The 16,967-nt window shown below is 51.2% G+C and overlaps 2 protein-coding genes across 2 annotated transcripts; both read right to left on the reverse strand.

The window, feature by feature from the left end:
* Positions 1-10,012: 10,012 nt before the first annotated feature.
* HD553DRAFT_276950 (uncharacterized protein) lies at positions 10,013-10,240 on the reverse strand (the record flags this gene model as incomplete). Its single annotated transcript, XM_046177976.1, has 1 exon — positions 10,013-10,240. The coding sequence occupies one exon, from the start codon at positions 10,238-10,240 to the stop codon at positions 10,013-10,015; it is 228 nt and encodes a 75-aa protein (XP_046033576.1).
* Positions 10,241-12,965: 2,725 nt separating this feature from the next.
* Positions 12,966-16,626, reverse strand: HD553DRAFT_318475 (Metallo-dependent phosphatase-like protein). Its single transcript, XM_046180882.1, has 14 exons — positions 16,439-16,626; positions 16,028-16,332; positions 15,939-15,960; positions 15,690-15,868; positions 15,568-15,631; positions 15,428-15,497; positions 15,267-15,358; positions 15,073-15,191; positions 14,595-14,996; positions 14,468-14,532; positions 14,347-14,411; positions 13,911-14,284; positions 13,550-13,845; positions 12,966-13,482 (listed from the first exon to the last, which is right to left on the reverse strand). The coding sequence occupies exons 1-14, from the start codon at positions 16,504-16,506 to the stop codon at positions 13,249-13,251; spliced, it is 2,355 nt and encodes a 784-aa protein (XP_046033577.1). The 5' UTR covers positions 16,507-16,626; the 3' UTR covers positions 12,966-13,248.
* Between the last annotated feature and the right edge of the window lie 341 nt (positions 16,627-16,967).

Consider the following 16,967-nt stretch of genomic DNA (forward strand, 5'->3'; position numbering starts at 1 on the left):
GCCCGAGTGGTGGGATAGTAAGTAATATTCGTATTGTTTAAGCGAAACCGTTTGCTTCGAGCTAATCCGCCTTGTAGCCCACGCTGGTATCGTCAACGCTACCGACCAAGAGATCATCGATCACGAGGCGAGGCCCGGCGAGCCTCCTTTCTCGACTCGAGTTGGGACGGCCAGCGAGGTGAAGACCAGGAGGGCGGTGGTAAGCTCGTTTCGCTTGCGTTTGAGCGGATTCGGCTAAATCTTGTTCGTTTCGGTAGTTGCAATCACGTCGCCTGGCTCGCGCTCAAGCCAAGGAGGGTATCGTGAACGACCCTAAGTGCGAGGACTGCGAGGGCCTCGGGGACGAAGGGTTGAGTTGGGGATGTCGGTCCCGTACGAACGAAAAGTCTGGGACTTTGAAGGGTTGTGCGGAGTGCACTGGTCGGCGAAACACGTGTTCGCTTACCGGGCAACCGATTCCGGAACCTCCCGGCCGAGTTCCCAGCCCCAACACCGCGGCTGCTGCAAATGCAGCACAACCGACTACTCCTCCGGCGACGAGTAGTTTGCTTCCTCGAGCTCGATGGGAAGCGCAGGTGGTGAGTCGAATTTGTTTCAACGAACCGAATCTGTTTTAACGCAACCGAATTTGACAGCAATCGGCCAGAGACCGTATTCAGGTCTACGCCGACATGCTCGAAGATGCGGGCATCAAAAAGGGTCTCTCGAAGGCCCTGGAGGACCTCGACAAGGTCCGGGAGGCGATCGCGGCGGAAGGTGACGCGGCCTTCAAGAGGGTTATCAACCCGTTGCCGGCGCCCACGCCCAAGAAGAGGAAGACCGGAGTCGTGTCGACTCCGAAAGGTTCGAAGACGTCGGGGGGTAAGTCGACTCCGAAGGGTAAGGGAAAGCAGAAGGAAGCGGATCCGGACGAGGACGAGGAAGAGGAAGAGAATGATGGTCGCCCGCCGAAGCGAGCCAAGAAGGATTGAAGCGATTCCGCTTCGTCTATAATTTGTTTTTGGGTTTTGTATTTTTCTTTCAATCCGAGTCGTTTGATACGATGAATCCTATGCAAGCGAGAAGTCCGAGACGAGATCCAGAAGAGTTCAGAACATATGTTTATCCGTATCTCGGTCCAGCCGGGATCGGTTCGATGAAGCGGATTCGGGAAAGTTACGCTTCCCAACCCGGAGGCTTTGGCTTAGTCGGGAACCGAACGTGGAACTCCTCTTGTGCCTCTGCTGTATTGTTGAGATCTTCGAGGGGTACCCAATCTTGTCCTTCAGGTCCCGAATATCCTTTCCATTTGATTAGGTACGCGAATTGGCGTCTCCTGATTCTGCTGTCGATAATCTCCTCGACCTCATACTCGTCGTCGTGAGGAGATTCGACAATTGGTCCAGGAGTCTGTACTCGTCCACCAAATGGGTTCTCGTAATGTGGTTCCAACATGTCGATGTGGAAGACGTTGTGAACCTTGAGTGTGGCCGGCAAGCGGATCCGGTACGCATGAGACGAAATCGCTTCAATGATTTCGTAGGGACCGTATCGCTTGTGATCCAGCTTCTTGGTAGGTCGTTTGGTTGCGATGTATTTCGCTGAAACATAGACCTTCGATCCTACTGTGAATTCGGGAGGGTTTTGGTGTTTCTGATCGAAATACTTGGCAGCTCTTTCGTTAGCTCCAGTCATCTGTACTCGCATCTGTTCCCAAACTTCTTTCATATCCCTGGCTTCGATCCTTGCGACGAGAGATTCAGCCCTGTGTTTGTCGAGACTGACGTCGAATCGTGGTTCGTAGCCGAAGGTTGCCATGAAAGGAGAAATACCTGTAGCGCTATGCTTCGCGTTGTTGCAAACGAATTCGGCTAAGGGAAGCAGATTCGCCCAGTTGTCTTGGTGATAACTGCTATAGTGCCGAAGGAATCCCTCGAGAGACTGGTTGACCCGTTCAGTGGCTCCGTCACTCTGAGGGTGGTAGGCTGTAGTCAGGTCGCTCGAGATATCGAGAAGCGCGGTAAATTCTTTCCAGAATTTCGAAGTGAATTTGCTTCCCCGATCCGAAACGATCCTGTCGGGTAACCCATACTGCGTAAAGACCTCTTTGAGGAAGATCTTGGCTAATGTTACGGGATCATCACGTGAGTCGACTACCGACACACAGGCTCGATCTACGGACATCAGCATACACCTAAGTCCGGCTCGACGAGGCGAATCCGATTCCCTCGGAGCAGATTCGGTCGTCCCTACCATTCGCCTTCACCATTCACCGAAACAACAAACCTTCCCGACGCATATCACAAACAGGTACAGGGACCTCGAGGTACACGACAACCTTACTCAGGACCTCGACAACCTTACTCGACGTACCTAGGGACAATGCAAACACAAATTCGCCTCCTCTACCGAATCCGGTTGCTCTCGACAGGATTCGCTTGTTCGCCATCTCTCGACATTCTTTTCTCTTGGGTCTTTTCAGTGTTCGCCAGCCTCGTCTACGTACTCGTCTCCGTATAAATAGCTAGAGGAACTTGACCGAATTCGATAGAGGACGCTCTGTAATAGTTAGAGGTCAAGTTCCGATATCACATTCAATACACGCCTATCTGACTTGTTACAACATCTTCAAGACGTGTTGCGGAGAGGTTACAACTCAAGGACGTTGCTAAGTATCTACGCTTCATCGTTTCACCTTAGACCGAATCCGGTACCTCACACCGAGTGATCACTTCCTTATCCATACATCTCTGGATTCGTATCCTTTATCCGAACCCGCTTATCTAAGCGAACTTGCGACATTCTCCCGACTACCTGCGATCTACCTATAAGCACCCTACGCCTTACGACTTAGGACCTATCGCCAATTAGCGACTTCCGCCGTAACAGCTAAGTCCTTAGCTGTAGAGGTTGTCGTAGTAGGGACAAACTTGACTCGCTTGGTGAATCGGTCGGTGATTACCAGTATCGAGTTGAATCCTTCCGAATTTGGTAGTTCCTCCACGTGATCCATGGAAAGATCCGAATTCGGTTTAAACGGAACCGAAAGTGACTTCAACAAGCCGTAAGGCTTATGTCGATTGGTACGATCTCGCTGGCACACCTCGCAAGATGCGACGTAAGCCTTCACGAAGCTGCTCAAATCGTTCCAGTAGTAATCCCTTGAGATAAGTTCGATAGTTCGTTCTCTCCCGGGATGTCCAGCCAGCGAAGCGTCGTGTCGTGCCTTTAGTACCAAGAGCTTGATCTCCTCGCAGTCAGGGACGTAGATAGCGTCCTTGTACTTGAGGATACCGTTCTTGGTCCAGGTCCAGATTTGCTCGTCCGAAGCGGCTCCGCTTCCGGTAACCAGATCCGTTTCGTCCTGTTTCCAGATTGCTCTGAATGCCGTGGAAGCGAATTCATCAGTCAGCGCGATTGTCTCTACCTTGCTGATGATGCGGTCGATGAGATCTCCATCTCCCCCTTTTTCTGGATTCGCTTCCATCTCGCGGATATACTCGTTCATCGCAGCCAGATCCTGTTCTTCAGCTCTTCGGTAAAGTTCGGAATCCCTGATATTGTTGAGCCACAAGGTTTTGGGCAAGAGCGTAGTGAAGTTGGGCTGATTGTGTTCGAAAGAGTTAATACCTCCTCTACCTGGGTGGTAATCCGGTCGGCGTGTAAGCGAATCCGGTTTACCTCCCTTGGTTCCGGGTCGGTAACGAATCGAGAAGTTGAAATCCGCCAATGTTTCAGCCCATCGGATCTGTCGACGGTTAAGCTGCTTGTTGGTGGCAAAATACTCGAGGTTTTTGTGGTCGGTGAGGATTCCCATCGGTTTCGCCATCCCAAGCAGAATCGGCTTCCAGTGATTGAATCCCTCAACGATCGCAAGTAACTCTTTGTCGTGGACGGTATAGTTGATTTCTGCCGGGTTCAACTTCCTTGAAAAGAATCCTACCGGGTGCAACTGTTCGTCCTTGTAGCGCTGGCTAAGGACGGCAGCGATGGCGTAGTCCGATGCATCCGTTTCAAGATAGCAGGTTTCGTCCGAATCTGCTTGAATTAAAACGGGTTCGCTTGCGAAGGACGAAAGTAGTGTAGCAAACGCGCCATCCTGCTTCTCGTCCCAGATCCACGGCTCGGACTTCTTGGTTAACTTTACAAGCGGAAGTGTTAACCCAGCGTATCCTTTGATAAATCGTCGGTAATAGTTGGTAAATCCAAGAAATCGTTGAATTTCCTTGATACACGTCGGTTTGGGCCAAGTTCGGATGCACTCCAATTTGTCTTGAGCCATAGCGATTTGCCCATCCTTGATGATGTAGCCGAGGAACTCGATAGAAGACTTGAAGAACTCGCATTTCTTCGGCTTCAAATAAAGCGAAAAGGAGCGGATCCGGTTAAAAACCTCCTTGATGAGCCGAATATGTTCCTCCCTCGTTTCCGTATACACCAGAATGTCGTCGATGTATACAGTAACACCTTGGTCCAGCAGGGGATTGAACACATCGTTCATGAAGAATTGGAAACTGGCTCCCGCGTTGGTCATGCCTTCTCGCATGACTCGAGACTTGAATGACCCATAGCGAGTTAGGATTGTGGTCCAATCCTCGTCTTCTTCCCGCATTCGAAGTAACTGATATGAAGTTGGCATATCGAATTTGGAGAAGAAGCGAGCTCTGCTAACTCGTTCTAAGGTGGTGTTGATCTTCGGAAGCGGATACGCGTTCTTCTTTGTAGCATTATTCAATGCTCGGAAGTCGGTAACCATCCTGAATTCTCCAGGAGTCTTCTTTGGTACGAGGAAGACCGGGGAGCCGAACCAATGCGAACTCGGTTCAATGTGCCCAATCCGCCTCGATTCGTCTATCCAATTCTTGAGCCATTTGTCTGCCGCAGCAGAGAGCGGGTAAGGCTTGAGTCGTTTCAACTCCACGTTTGGTAGCAGTTCCACAACGTGATCGTACGACCTGTGGGGAGGAAGGCTGGTGTAATCGCTCTTCCTGAATACGTCTAAGTAGTCATGAAACTCAACTGGGATCACTTGACGCATCTCTTCCGATGCGATGTCGTAATCCTCTTCGTCGTCGTGTTCCAGACCCAATTCCCGTAGCGCTCGAGGATCGATATCTGTGGCGACAACTTCCGGGTCTTGTCTTCGGAGGAACCGGTTTCGTTCCAAATATTCCAGATTCGCTCCCTTGAGAGGCGAATCCGGCTTGATCAAACTAATTTCGCAAGTGTCCCAATCCGTGATGGTACGAAGACCCTTGACGAATGGGACTCCTAGGATAATATCCGGGGCCGCAATTTCCGCAATGTCGAAGTCGAGGGAGTAAGGACCGATGTGTCCTCCGACATAGAAAATCAGATTCACGTAATGGGTGATCTCTCCTCGCTGATTCGGGTTAGGTTGGTTGTCGACCAACCGGAGTCGCTTCGGCTGATCATAAGGGATCGCCTCGACATGCTGGAGTACCTCCGCAGAGGGTCGAATGAAGTTACAGCTGGCCCCACTGTCGATCAGGGCGTCTGTCGTGAAAGAAGATGCGCCTGCATGGAAATCCACCGTAATCAAAGGGTCTTGCCCCTGGAAGCGAAACTTAATCCATTCGGTTCGATTCGCCTGGTTCGCCCAGGTGGGAGCCGGAACTGCTTCGACTGTTGCATTTCTAGCCCTCTCGACATTGGGGGTGCTTCCTCCTCCTCTGCCGGCAAGAACAGGACAGGCTGAAGCGTAGTGTCCGGCCTTCCCGCAATAGGTACAAAGGTCGAGGTCGCGTCGCCTCTTCCTTTCTTCATCTGTAATAGGACCCTTTTGGTAAGGAGTCGAACCTCTGGGTTTGACGACCTCCTTCTCGTAAGTCTTGGTCCTTTCGGTGACAACTCGCTCGGATCGAACCGGATTCGGTTCCTTCCTGTTATCTTTGCGAGCGTTCCGCTTCTCATCTTCTCGGTTGAGAACTCCATCATCGTGAAGCCTATTGTCCGCGTCGACAGCTTCATTCCTGAACTCGTTGAAGTCTGCGAACTCCATCCTTTTGTTCAGGATACCGAGACGTTCCACCACTTTGGCCTTCAGTCCTTTCTTGGCTGCGGCGATAAGGGCTTCATCGTTAAAGCCACACAAGGGACTGTACTGGGTGAATTCGGAGAAGTAAGACGAAGCGGATCCGGTTTGAACCAACTTGTCTAAAGCGGCTTGGGCTGCAGCTTTCTCGTTGGAGCCCCCGAAGTTATGCTTCAAGAATCTCTTGAAGGCATCGTAGTCGTGTAGGAAAAGGGGTTGGTCCGCTTCGTCCAACTGGAGATAAGACGAAACCGTTTTAAAGGCTCGCCCGCCAAGAAATCCAATAGCGAAATCGATCTTGGATCCTCCAGTGGGGTAGCGTCCAGGCAATTGTCGGAAGACCATATTAAGTTTGACGATGAATTCGTCTAACTCCTTGGCGTCTCCCTTGAACGTGGGTGGATCAGCCGGCTTCGGTTCCTTGGTCCGTTTGGCAAGCAGATCCGCTTCGTTCTCCCGAAGGGGAACGTCCCTCATAGGAGTATAGGGATCCCTGGACCGAGCCACCGAAGGTCGGTGAAGCTCTCTAGGGTCAATAGTAGTTCCCGCTAGAGATGGAGGGTTGGATGGGTAGATGTTGAACTGCCTTCGAGGAAGGGGAGCCGGAATCTCTTCTCGTGTAGCGAGTTCGTCTCTTTGTTTCCTGATCGTCTGCATGAGTTCTAGGATTTGTTCTTCGAGACGACCAATACGTTCAGAGTCCGTTTCCCTGGGAGCCGGATTCGTTTCGATTGAGCCGGTCCTGGCTCGAGAGAACCGCTGTTCTTCCTCTGGGGGCATGTCGTGGTTTTCGGAATAGACTGACATTGCCCTAACCAGGTGCGATAAAAAAAAGTTCCGATATGCTGTTACGGCGGAAATCGCTAATCGAGATAGGTCCTAAGTCGTAAGGCGTAGGGTGCTTATAGGTAGATCGCAGGTAGTTGGGAGAATGTCGCAAGTCCGCTTAGATGAAGCGGATTCGGATAAAGGATACGAATCCAGAGATGTATGGATAAGGAAGGTGATCACTCGGTGTGAGGTACCGGATTCGGTCTAAGGTAAAACGATGAAGCGTAGATACTTAGCGACGTCCTTGAGTTGTAACCTCTCCGCAACACGTCTTGAAGATGTTGTAACAAGTCAGATAGGCGTGTATTGAATGTGATATCGGAACTTGACCTCTAACTATTACAGAGCGTCCTCTATCGAATTCGGTCAAGTTCCTCTAGCTATTTATACGGAGACGAGTACGTAGACGGGGCTGGCGAACACTGAAAAGACCCAAGAGAAAAGAATGGCGAGAGATGGCGAAACTGGAAGAACGAGATGGCGAACAGACGAATCCTGTCGAGAGCAGCCGGATTCGGTAGAGGAGACGAGTTTGAGTTCTCATTTGTCCCTAGGTACGTCGAGTAAGGTTGTCGAGGTCCTGAGTAGAGTGTCGTGTACCTCGAGGTCCCTGTACCTGTTTGTGATATGTGTCGGGAAGGTTTGTTGTTTCGGTGAATGGTGAAGGCGAATGGTAGGGGCGACCGAATCTGCTCCGAGGGAATCGGATTCGCCTCGTCGAGCCGGACTTAGGTGTATGCTGATGTCCGTAGATCGAACCCGTGTGTCGGTAGTCGACTCACGTGATGATCCCGTAACACTTAGTAGTGTAGGCAAGACTAGTCGCCGACTAGTAGTCGCCCGGTTAGTCGCGACCAATTTGACTTTTGGACGGCCGGAATTAGTCGTGAACTTTGAACGGCTCGAATTAGTCGCGTCTAATATTAGACGGCGACTATTATACGCCAACTAGACGTCTAATCTTCCATGGTCGTCCCAATTGCAGAGTCTTACATAAGGCAAGGTATTGATAAAAAAAGAGGAGACGACGACCAAAACCCGTAATTGTACAACAAAACGACCTAAGAACAACCCCGATACCCAAAATCAATCGACCTCCATGTCGCTCCCTTCCTCGTCGTCACCGCTGAGCTCGATGACCGTGGTCTTCTTCTTTTTCGGGCTGGTCTTCTTGGTGACCTTGTATGCGCCCCCAACCTTCCGCTCGGTCGTCTTCCGCCCCGGCTGCTTGAACGAGTCGACGAAAGCCTTCTCCGACAAGAAGTCGTGCTTCATCCAGTCGCCGACACACATCTGTTGTTTAGATGTCTCAGGGTCCAACCGGGTCCTTCGGGCTGAGAACATCAACCCCGCTTTCGAGAAAGCCCTCTCGACGTCGACCGAAGTGGCTATATCAATTACGTGATCAACAATCTAGACGTCTAATTTTTGATCGCGTCTAAAATTCTAGACGTTGAAACTTACCGGGCGTTCCAAGGACGTCCAAAGCCATGGACCTGAGTCCACCCAATTTGGGCTGATGAGCCCACCATACCAAAGCCGAGTCGTTGAACGGCGGGACTTTGACATCGGCCTTGGGCGCGTTGATGAACGAATCAAATTCGTCCGGTCCATCAACGGGATCAGCGGCCGCCTTGTCGATGAGCTTATCAAGGTCATCGAGTTCCTGTATGCGATGCCACAGCACAGTATTAGAATCATAGACGCTCCAGTACACATCAACGTTCACCGTTTAAACGACTAACCATCTGGTCGTTCGGCTCGGCGGCCTTCTGCTCGGGAGCAAGTCGATAGTGCTTCTCCCACATTTCCCGACCAACCCGTTTGGCCTCATCCATCCATGAGTCGGGCCAACGCGCTCGCTTCATGTAAGCGAGTCGGTACCCAGGATGAAGGACTAGACGGTGTGAACGTATAAAAGTTAGACGTCATGTACGTTCAATAATAGTCATTCGATCTGAACTCACGCAGGGCGATCCGGTACAAGACGCTCTCGTCCGTCCTGCTGTAATATTTATTAAGGAGCATTTGACCTCTCCTTATGCCGTACTTGACGGCCGCCTTCTCGTCGCCGGGCTGCGACTTCCAGTAGTCAAACTGGACGGTAATCGCGTCCATGACCGGAATCACCCCGGCGATGAAGGCCTTGTCGACCTTGGCCTCTGAAGCCGTCGAGAAACGCTTGGTACAAGCGTTCATGAGCTGAGATATGTATGGGTATATCAACGACTATATTTGTAGACGTTTAGATGTTCGAGTAGACTCACCCTCAAGACCGGCTCCAACTGTCTCAAGGCGGTGAACTCCACCGGCGTCAATCGTTCCTCCTCCTTCTGCTCTTTGAGCTCCAGGAGGGTATAGAACCTCTTGCTACGAATGATCGTATTCAAAGGTAGACGTCCAACGTGTATCAATGTCAAGACGACTAGACGACTAGTCGGCTGAACGTTTAAACTCACACAACGACCTCGTTCTCGAGGCAGGCCCGGATGGTCTCCCAAGTCGAGTTCCACCTTGTTTGAATATCGACGGGGATGGTTCGAGCCCCCGTTTCGATCTTGCGCTCACTGAAGAGCGCGTCCGCGGCCGCTTCCCATTGTCGTCTCCAAAGCGATCGGTATCTCAATCGCTTTGCCAAAGAGCGGCACTAGACGTCCAAATTAATAGACGTTTGAAAATCGAAGTAGTATACATCAGTGGACGTATCTAACACAAACGTTTAAGACTAATACTCACCTTCTCCAGAGCACTCGCCATGACGGCTTGGGACTCTCGGACCCTGGCGGCCACGCCGGTGCAGATAACGGTGGTCTCTTCCTTGCTGAGCGACTGGGGGGTCTCAGTCGAACGACCAGCGGCGGCAAGCACCTCGGCGACTTGAGACTGGTTGACATGGGTCACATCCGGTACTCGTGCCAACTTGATCCCGTCCAGGATCGGTTGATCAACGACAAAGTCGTTCTCGTTGGGCTCGTCCGAATCGATGAACTCCTCCAACTCCTTGACCAAAGACGGGTCGTTCTCGGCGACCTCGACGTCGAAATCTGGGACGATCTGTTCCCACTTATCCTCCGACCATTTTGTGCCGGTGGCCCCTTCGATGATCGCCTGCAAGTAAAACGGCAGGTCAGCTTTGCGCGTTCAAAATTAGACGTCCAGAAAAGTTAGACGTCTAAAAACCATAAACTTAATTCTACTAACCCCGACCACCAGATTCAAAACGTGCGCGAAACATCGCACACGACCCGTCTCACCAAACCTCTTCCACTCGTGCTCAGACAACTTCTTCACCATCACGTCGTTGGCGGATGCGTTGTCACAGATCACGGAGAGGACCTGGTCTTGAATTCCCCAAGCGGTCAGGGAAATCGTCATTAGTTGGGCGAGGTATTCACCCGTGTGCGGAGCGTTCGCGCTATTATTGTTCGTGATCGTCAGTAAAATACTAGACGTCTAAATTTTGAGTGTTTTGACTTACTCGATAAAGTCGATCAACATCGACCTTGGCGTGATCTCACTCCCTTCAATCACGTTCCAATGGCAATGAACGCCGAGGAACGATTTGTTGCGACGGCTTGTCCAACCGTCGACGGCAATATGGAAGGCCCCATCGTGAGCCTTGAAGTGGCCGAGCAGCCTCTTCTCGTTCACTTTGTGAACCTTTAAGAGGTCGCTGGCGACCGTTTTTCTGGACGGGAGGACCGCCTTCAACGCGGGATAGGAGCGACCAAACATCTCCTTGAACTAAACGTACAAAAAGTAGACGTCTAGTCGTCAGCAAATTTGAACGTGCAAAACATGATTAGCGATCAAAATAACTTACACCGGGCTGATCCACTACGCTGAACGAGTGGTTGTTCCTGGCGATCCAGGCGACGATTGCATGCCTCGTCTCCAATTCACGGACCGCCGGGCCCAAAGTCGTTGTCGACTCGATAGTGGTCTGCAACAGACCAGTACCATTGTCGACGTTGGCCGGATTGGACTTGCAGCGACCGGCGTGGTATTCCAAACTGGAACCCGAGCCGGCCAACTCGACCGATTTCAAAATATAATAGGTGCGGCAATATCTGAACGACACGCAGAGCAAGTCAGTAACAATCAATAGTTGTGAACGTCTAATGTGGTTAGACGTCTAATACATTTAGACGTCTGGACACACTCACTTGCACCGCCACGTCCACCAAATCGACCCCGCCTCCTTGCTCTTCTCCCGGAGCTCATTCGACGTAGCAAGGGTAGGTCGAAGATACCGTTTATTGGTATTATTCGCCTTGCCCTTGTCGAACCAGACCTCGCACCATTTATCGAGGAAATTCTGGTGTTCCTCGCGGGGAGCCGATGCGTCGGGCTTAGCGACCCCTCTTAATTGTTGTTTGGCTGCGAGTACGATAAAGCGTCAAACAGTTTAGCAAAAGGCGTGTTCAAGTACAATCGACTAGTCGCGAAGTGATTCTGGACGTCTAATCGGCTCACCTTGAGACAAAGCCTTTTCTTGTTTTTCAAGGGTTGTTGGCCCTTTCTTATTCGTCCCCTTTCCTTTACTCGGGGAGTCTATGTATATTCAAGAGATCGAAGACGTTCGAATTTCAGATACAAGACGGGCATGTAGACGTCTAAACACGACACGCTCGACTCACCTTCCACATCCTCCTCTTCCTCCTCCTCGTCTTCCTCTTCGTCACTCTCGGATACGGCGTGCGACCTAGTCACACGATCCGTATTCAAACCCGTACGCGACCTCTTCGTTCCCCTTGACGTTGAGGGGGAGCCTTGTACGGACGACCACCCACCGGACTTTCTGGTAGGCGTCGAAGGGAGGCCCGACCTGGAACCGGACGCGGCGGCGCTACTCGAAGGTTCCATCGTGTCCGAAAACCTCGCGTGGTTGGTTTTGACAGTTACTCCATACGTCTAGAAGTAGGTGTCTACGTTCTAGAACTTTGTGAAAGGTTGTATGAAGCAAGACGTGTTCAAAGGTAGTTCGACTAGGGTGCATGTCTAGTCTTTCGATAGATGACGAGTCGAATTGTTGTTGTTGCGGAAGCAAAATAAATTAAACGGTCGAACCTTCTCACGCGTTCAAACTAGAACGCTCAGTCTGAAACGACATTGACGGACAACATGACACCCTAAGCATATAGACGTCGTTTCTTAAGCTGTCTGTATCTGTTGACGGCCACTGGCCGGATGCAGAGAAAGAACAAGAGGGGTCTTCCTTGACATGACGATTAGACGACTAAGCGTGACTAGTCGGCACTGGATTGAGCCTTGGCATATTAGACGTAGTCGTGGTCGTCAAGCCCCTGGTCGGCGACTAATTTTAGACGGACGACTAGTAGTCGCCGACTAAAAACAGCGACTATTATACGGCGACTACCCTAGTCGGCGACTACAACTGCCTACACTAACACTTAGGCTCTTGTCGAACCGGGTCATGGCGGCAGCGAGGTCGGCAGGCTTCTCGTAGGGGGTCGAACGGGTGTTGAACTGTCAAGATGGGTGTGTCCGTGAATCACGATCAGTAAGCAGTCAAACAGAACGATCTGATAGGCTCACGAGGTCCTTGATGGTAGTCTTAGGCTATAGACAGAAACGAACATCAAACGGGGATTGTTCAGTCTCGATAACACCTTCCGAGAAGCCCAAAACAACAACATCGAGAACTTACGGCGGCAGGCATCTTGAGAGGTCGTAAAAAAAGATAGTAACATTAAGGGGGTCGTAAGGGGGTTCGTATGGACTAGTAAGAGGTTCGTAAAGACTTTGTTTGATGTTTTATAGACAAATAACGATTTCGAGTAGTATGTAGTAAGTTGTAAGTCGATTCGAGCTTCTCGGTCGAGTACGAGAGGGGGGGGGCGACGCGTACGGGGGTGCGGATACAAATAATCGAGAACAATAAGACCGTGTTCAAAGCCCGTTTGGTGTGCGGTTGAGACCGGTCTGCACAGCAACGCGAACAGGCATTGAACGGGCGTTAAATTGACCGCGTGTACCCCCCCGTTTAGAGATTTATCCCCTAACAAATGGCGCGTCTAAACTAGCCCGTTTAGAACTCCTCTCAACGGGGGTAAAACGGTCCGCGCGTGAACTCCTGTGCATAGGCAATAATAATAGGCAGGAGTTCCGGAGCGGTCCTCGCGATCGCGCCGCTTCACGCGTCATTAATCCCGTTAGCTAGGGTTCGACATGCGACATGCATGGTTATAGCGTACAGGATCACGATGCAAGCCGAAAACCGAACCTTTCACAAAGTTACAGGTCTTATAATCGTCAGGTCAATAATTTGGACTTCAAGGTGGGTGCCGATACCACCTTTGATGCGTGTTGATCTCCATAGGAGGGATGCGATTAAGCACAGTGTTCCATGGCATTGGAATTCACTCTTCGTCTTTGTGCGCAGAGATGTCCCTCAGTCGACCATCTATCAACGGCGAGACGATCGCAATGTCGTCATCCATGGTCCTGACTTCTTCCCTGTTATGATCACCGACGAGGAATGACGCTTTCATGGGAGGCGAGACGGGCGATGTGGGCTGTTTGCCTGGCTGGGCGTCATGCGGGACTTCCGTCCCACAATTCGTGCAGGTCAAGTTCCGTAGCGATTTACCGTCCTACACAAGATAAGTAGCCATGATAAGACAAACAAAAGCGAAATTTGATGTATCGCAACCGACTTACCAACGCGTCCATCTCGGACATGTGCTCCCTTCTCGCAATATGCAAGGCATCTCTGATATCCCTAGCGTCGTGGTCGATGACATGCCGCCTGTTCGTCCCACCGTTCGAGATACAGCCGCTACTCCATGCACTCGACATTTGGCCAACGACCGGAGATCCCTCGGGCGATTGACTGAGATCCTGGTGGGATTTCTCGAACCGAGCTCTGTGCCTGTCAAGCACCTCGTCGCTGTGCGCCGACATGTGCTTGTGATGCTCGTCCCGCAGCTGCTTGTGCCTAAAAATGTAGCTGGAACCTGAATAGCCGTCCAGGACATCAGTTTGAGCGTCTGATAAAGACCAAGAAGTGAAGAGGTCTCACCGAGCAAGAAAGATCGGACTACCGACGACATGATTTGACCGTTGTCATCATCGATGATGAACTTGCGGTTCTTGAGATCCTGGAATCCATCGTATCCCTCGGCCATGTAGTTTCTGGTGATAATCTTGTAAATCCTGCCTCCTTCGGCCTTCTTGATCTCCTCTCCCTGTTTCGGCTTGCTCTGCTTGACCTCGATCCTTGTACCGTCATCGGTCTGGATAAAACCTAGCCCTTCAGGATTGTCGATCTGGCCATCGCCGTCCTCGTCTTCCAGGGGCAGACTTGGTTCAGTCAGGTGGATGCTGATGATTCGGTCATTCGGTGGCCTCATGTGATCCCAGGTAACTCGCAAACCCGATACTACAGGGAAGCGCCTGCAGGCTTTCGGGGTTTAGCATGCACCGCCATCGATGGGATTGTGATCCGCCTGTCTCACCCTTCTTGTGCCGGCCATTTGCTTAGGGCACATTCCAATACATCGTGTACACCTTTACCATCGAGCTGTCTCGACATATCAGCAAAGCAGCGTAGAACCCAAAGCAGCCAGCAACACTGACCTCCAGACAAACAACGGGATCGTCGAACGGCAAGATTTCTAGGATATCTCCGAGCGTAATTTTACCTAAACATGACGCGGACAGATAAGTGAGCGAATCCAAATGCGTACAGATCAACAGCACTTACCTGCCGGATACAAGCTGTCTCCACGGAAAGTCCCTCCGCAAATGATGACCGCATCCGCCTCGTTCCCTTTCGCCGACGAATCGCCATTCTCCTCCTTGCCCGCCTCTTCCAATCTCTCCGCATACGCGTGCATCAGGATATCCGCAACCCAGTTCCCGATGGCCGTCTCCTCCGTCCGTACCTTCTCGCTCCTCACGTCGAACGGTGTCAAGCTGAAACAGACCGGTTTCGATAAAGTATCCGAGACTGTGGACAGCAAGGATTTGACGAGATTGTCGATCTCGGGCGCTGTGGGTGTAGCTGGCGTGATTTCGTGGTGTTTCCCTGACAAGCTCTTGACGACCTTGGTTCTGATGCTACCAGCCGGGGTGTCCTCAAGCTCGAAGACGGCCTCTGACAAATCTAGATGCAGTAGAAAGGATGGTTGCCAACAAGTTCAGCGATTGATATCCTCCGAACCCTCGCATAACCTGCTCACCTCGGAAATCAGTGCCGCTTTTTATGAGACAAACTCCCTTGTCTTCCTGTACGCCTCGAATCTTGGGATCTCCGCGGAACCCTTCCCATTCCTGTGCTCCTTTACCGATATAGTACATGCTGCAAAGTCGGGTACTCAAACTCCGGTCCGAAAGAGGTATCGAGGTTGATTAAGATATATCGAGGTTGACTCACTGATCGTGACCGCCAATAAGGCAATCCACTCCATGTTCGTTCTTATTTTCCTGGCCTACAGTCGCAGCTAGCTCGTTGGCGAGTCTGATATCCTGCAAGAGCCCGTGAAGATATTCTGAGCATAAGCGTCGGTACGGCTTGTTCGCCCGAGTCCAGCTTACGTTTGGCAACCGACAATGCGTCAAAGCGATTATCATATCTACCTTGTAAGGTCCGTTCGGATCTCGCATCCTAGAAAGATGGAACGAACCGTTATAGCGATGCCTCGTGAATCGCCAGTACACCTTCGACAGGGACTCACTCCTTGGACAGCTCCAAAGCTACATCCTTCATCTCTCTATACTTGAAAGTCTCTGGCCATGAAGCTATCAAGAACGTCCTTCAGCGAAATCCTCTCCCTGAAAGCCTACTACCTTGACTTACGAATCGTAGCAATCCAATCCTGTTCTACCAAGCCGATGAGGCCGATTCGCACACCACACCGCTCCTTCACGACGCATCGGTGGACGCCTTCGGGGTTCTTGCCGGTCTTCTCGTCGATGATGTTGGAGAGCAGCCAGGGGAATCCGCATGACTTCATCAGGGTCGTTAGATGAGCGTAACTGTAAGACCAGGACGGAGTGAGCCGACAGATCATGGTCGTCATCATCATCGGTGGCGGGTGAGGCATACCCGAAATCGAAATCGTGATTGCCTTCGAGTGACGAAATCGTATCAGGAAAAACTTAGCTTCGACGTGTAGCAAATCGCCCTTGACTCACCAACACAAGAAGCATCTAGTTTCAGTTCCCTAAGAATCGGCACCATATGCGACCCTCTTGTGATCGCGGACTCGACCGACGGGTTGAATACGTCACCGGCGAAGAGAACCAGCCCGTCCCTCTCGTCGCCACGATCGCCCATTCCGACATCCTTTTCCCTCTCAGGCCACTTATTTCGCACATCGTATAGCGTCCTGGCAAATTGTCCTACGCCGATATATTGTTGTTGTTGTGGTTGGCCGGTTCTGGCTTCGGGATCGTTACCCGCTGCATCACGAGCTTCGTGGCCAGCAGGCGCATTGTACCTAGATCGAGATTGCGATGTGACGATCGGAGGTGAGCATTCGATGGCCTAGTCAATACATTGGGTCTATATATGCTGTGTGACGTATACCAAGTCTGGATACTCACTTCTGATGGACTCGATAGACATCGTTGAATGCCAAGATGGGCAATTTGGTGATCTCGCCTACGGGCATGGTGAGATGTCGCTATACGGGACGCTGCTGCAAGCGTGGATGTATCGCTCGCAGCGACAAATTATGTATCGAGATAGATGAGCGAGTGCGAGCGCTGGTTACAATCAGCAAGCAGCAAACTAGCTAGGCTAGTGAGTAGTAGTAGTAGTAGTGATCGCAGTGTCGAGGCAAGCTACAAGTACTAAGTGACATCCACCGCTCCTGGCCAAGGGGATCTATATCACGTGATATTACGTAATCGCGATGCACATCTTGCACCTTGTCGAATTAAGCTTTCCCATCACGTACCTCGAACAGATAGATGTTCTTGATCCTTGAGACGGAGACGGGCAACCATTTAGGTGACGGCTCTGCAGAGGCAGCTGACTTGCATGACTAGCATAGCTAGTATATAGCATGATTGCGTGGCTAGCAGCTAGCTGACTCATCTTTGACCATTGATCCTATTTTGCCACTCCCGT

The sequence above is a fragment of the Filobasidium floriforme genome (genome assembly GCF_021052385.1).
Source record: "Filobasidium floriforme strain CBS 6241 chromosome Unknown HD553scaffold_24, whole genome shotgun sequence".
Taxonomy (NCBI): Eukaryota; Fungi; Basidiomycota; class Tremellomycetes; order Filobasidiales; family Filobasidiaceae; genus Filobasidium; species Filobasidium floriforme.

What these genes read in the sequence shown, in the direction of transcription:
- HD553DRAFT_318475 (XM_046180882.1), bottom strand. Translation starts at nt 16,506, where the DNA reads ATGCCCGTAGGCGAGATCACCAAATTGCCCATCTTGGCATTCAACGAT. An exon ending in GTCTATCGAGTCCATCAGAA is followed by an intron (nt 16,333 to 16,438) that starts GTGAGTATCCAG and finishes ATCTCGATCTAG; the next exon opens with GTACAATGCGCCTGCTGGCC. An exon ending in AGACAGCTTGTATCCGGCAG is followed by an intron (nt 14,533 to 14,594) that starts GTAAGTGCTGTT and finishes CGTCATGTTTAG; the next exon opens with GTAAAATTACGCTCGGAGAT.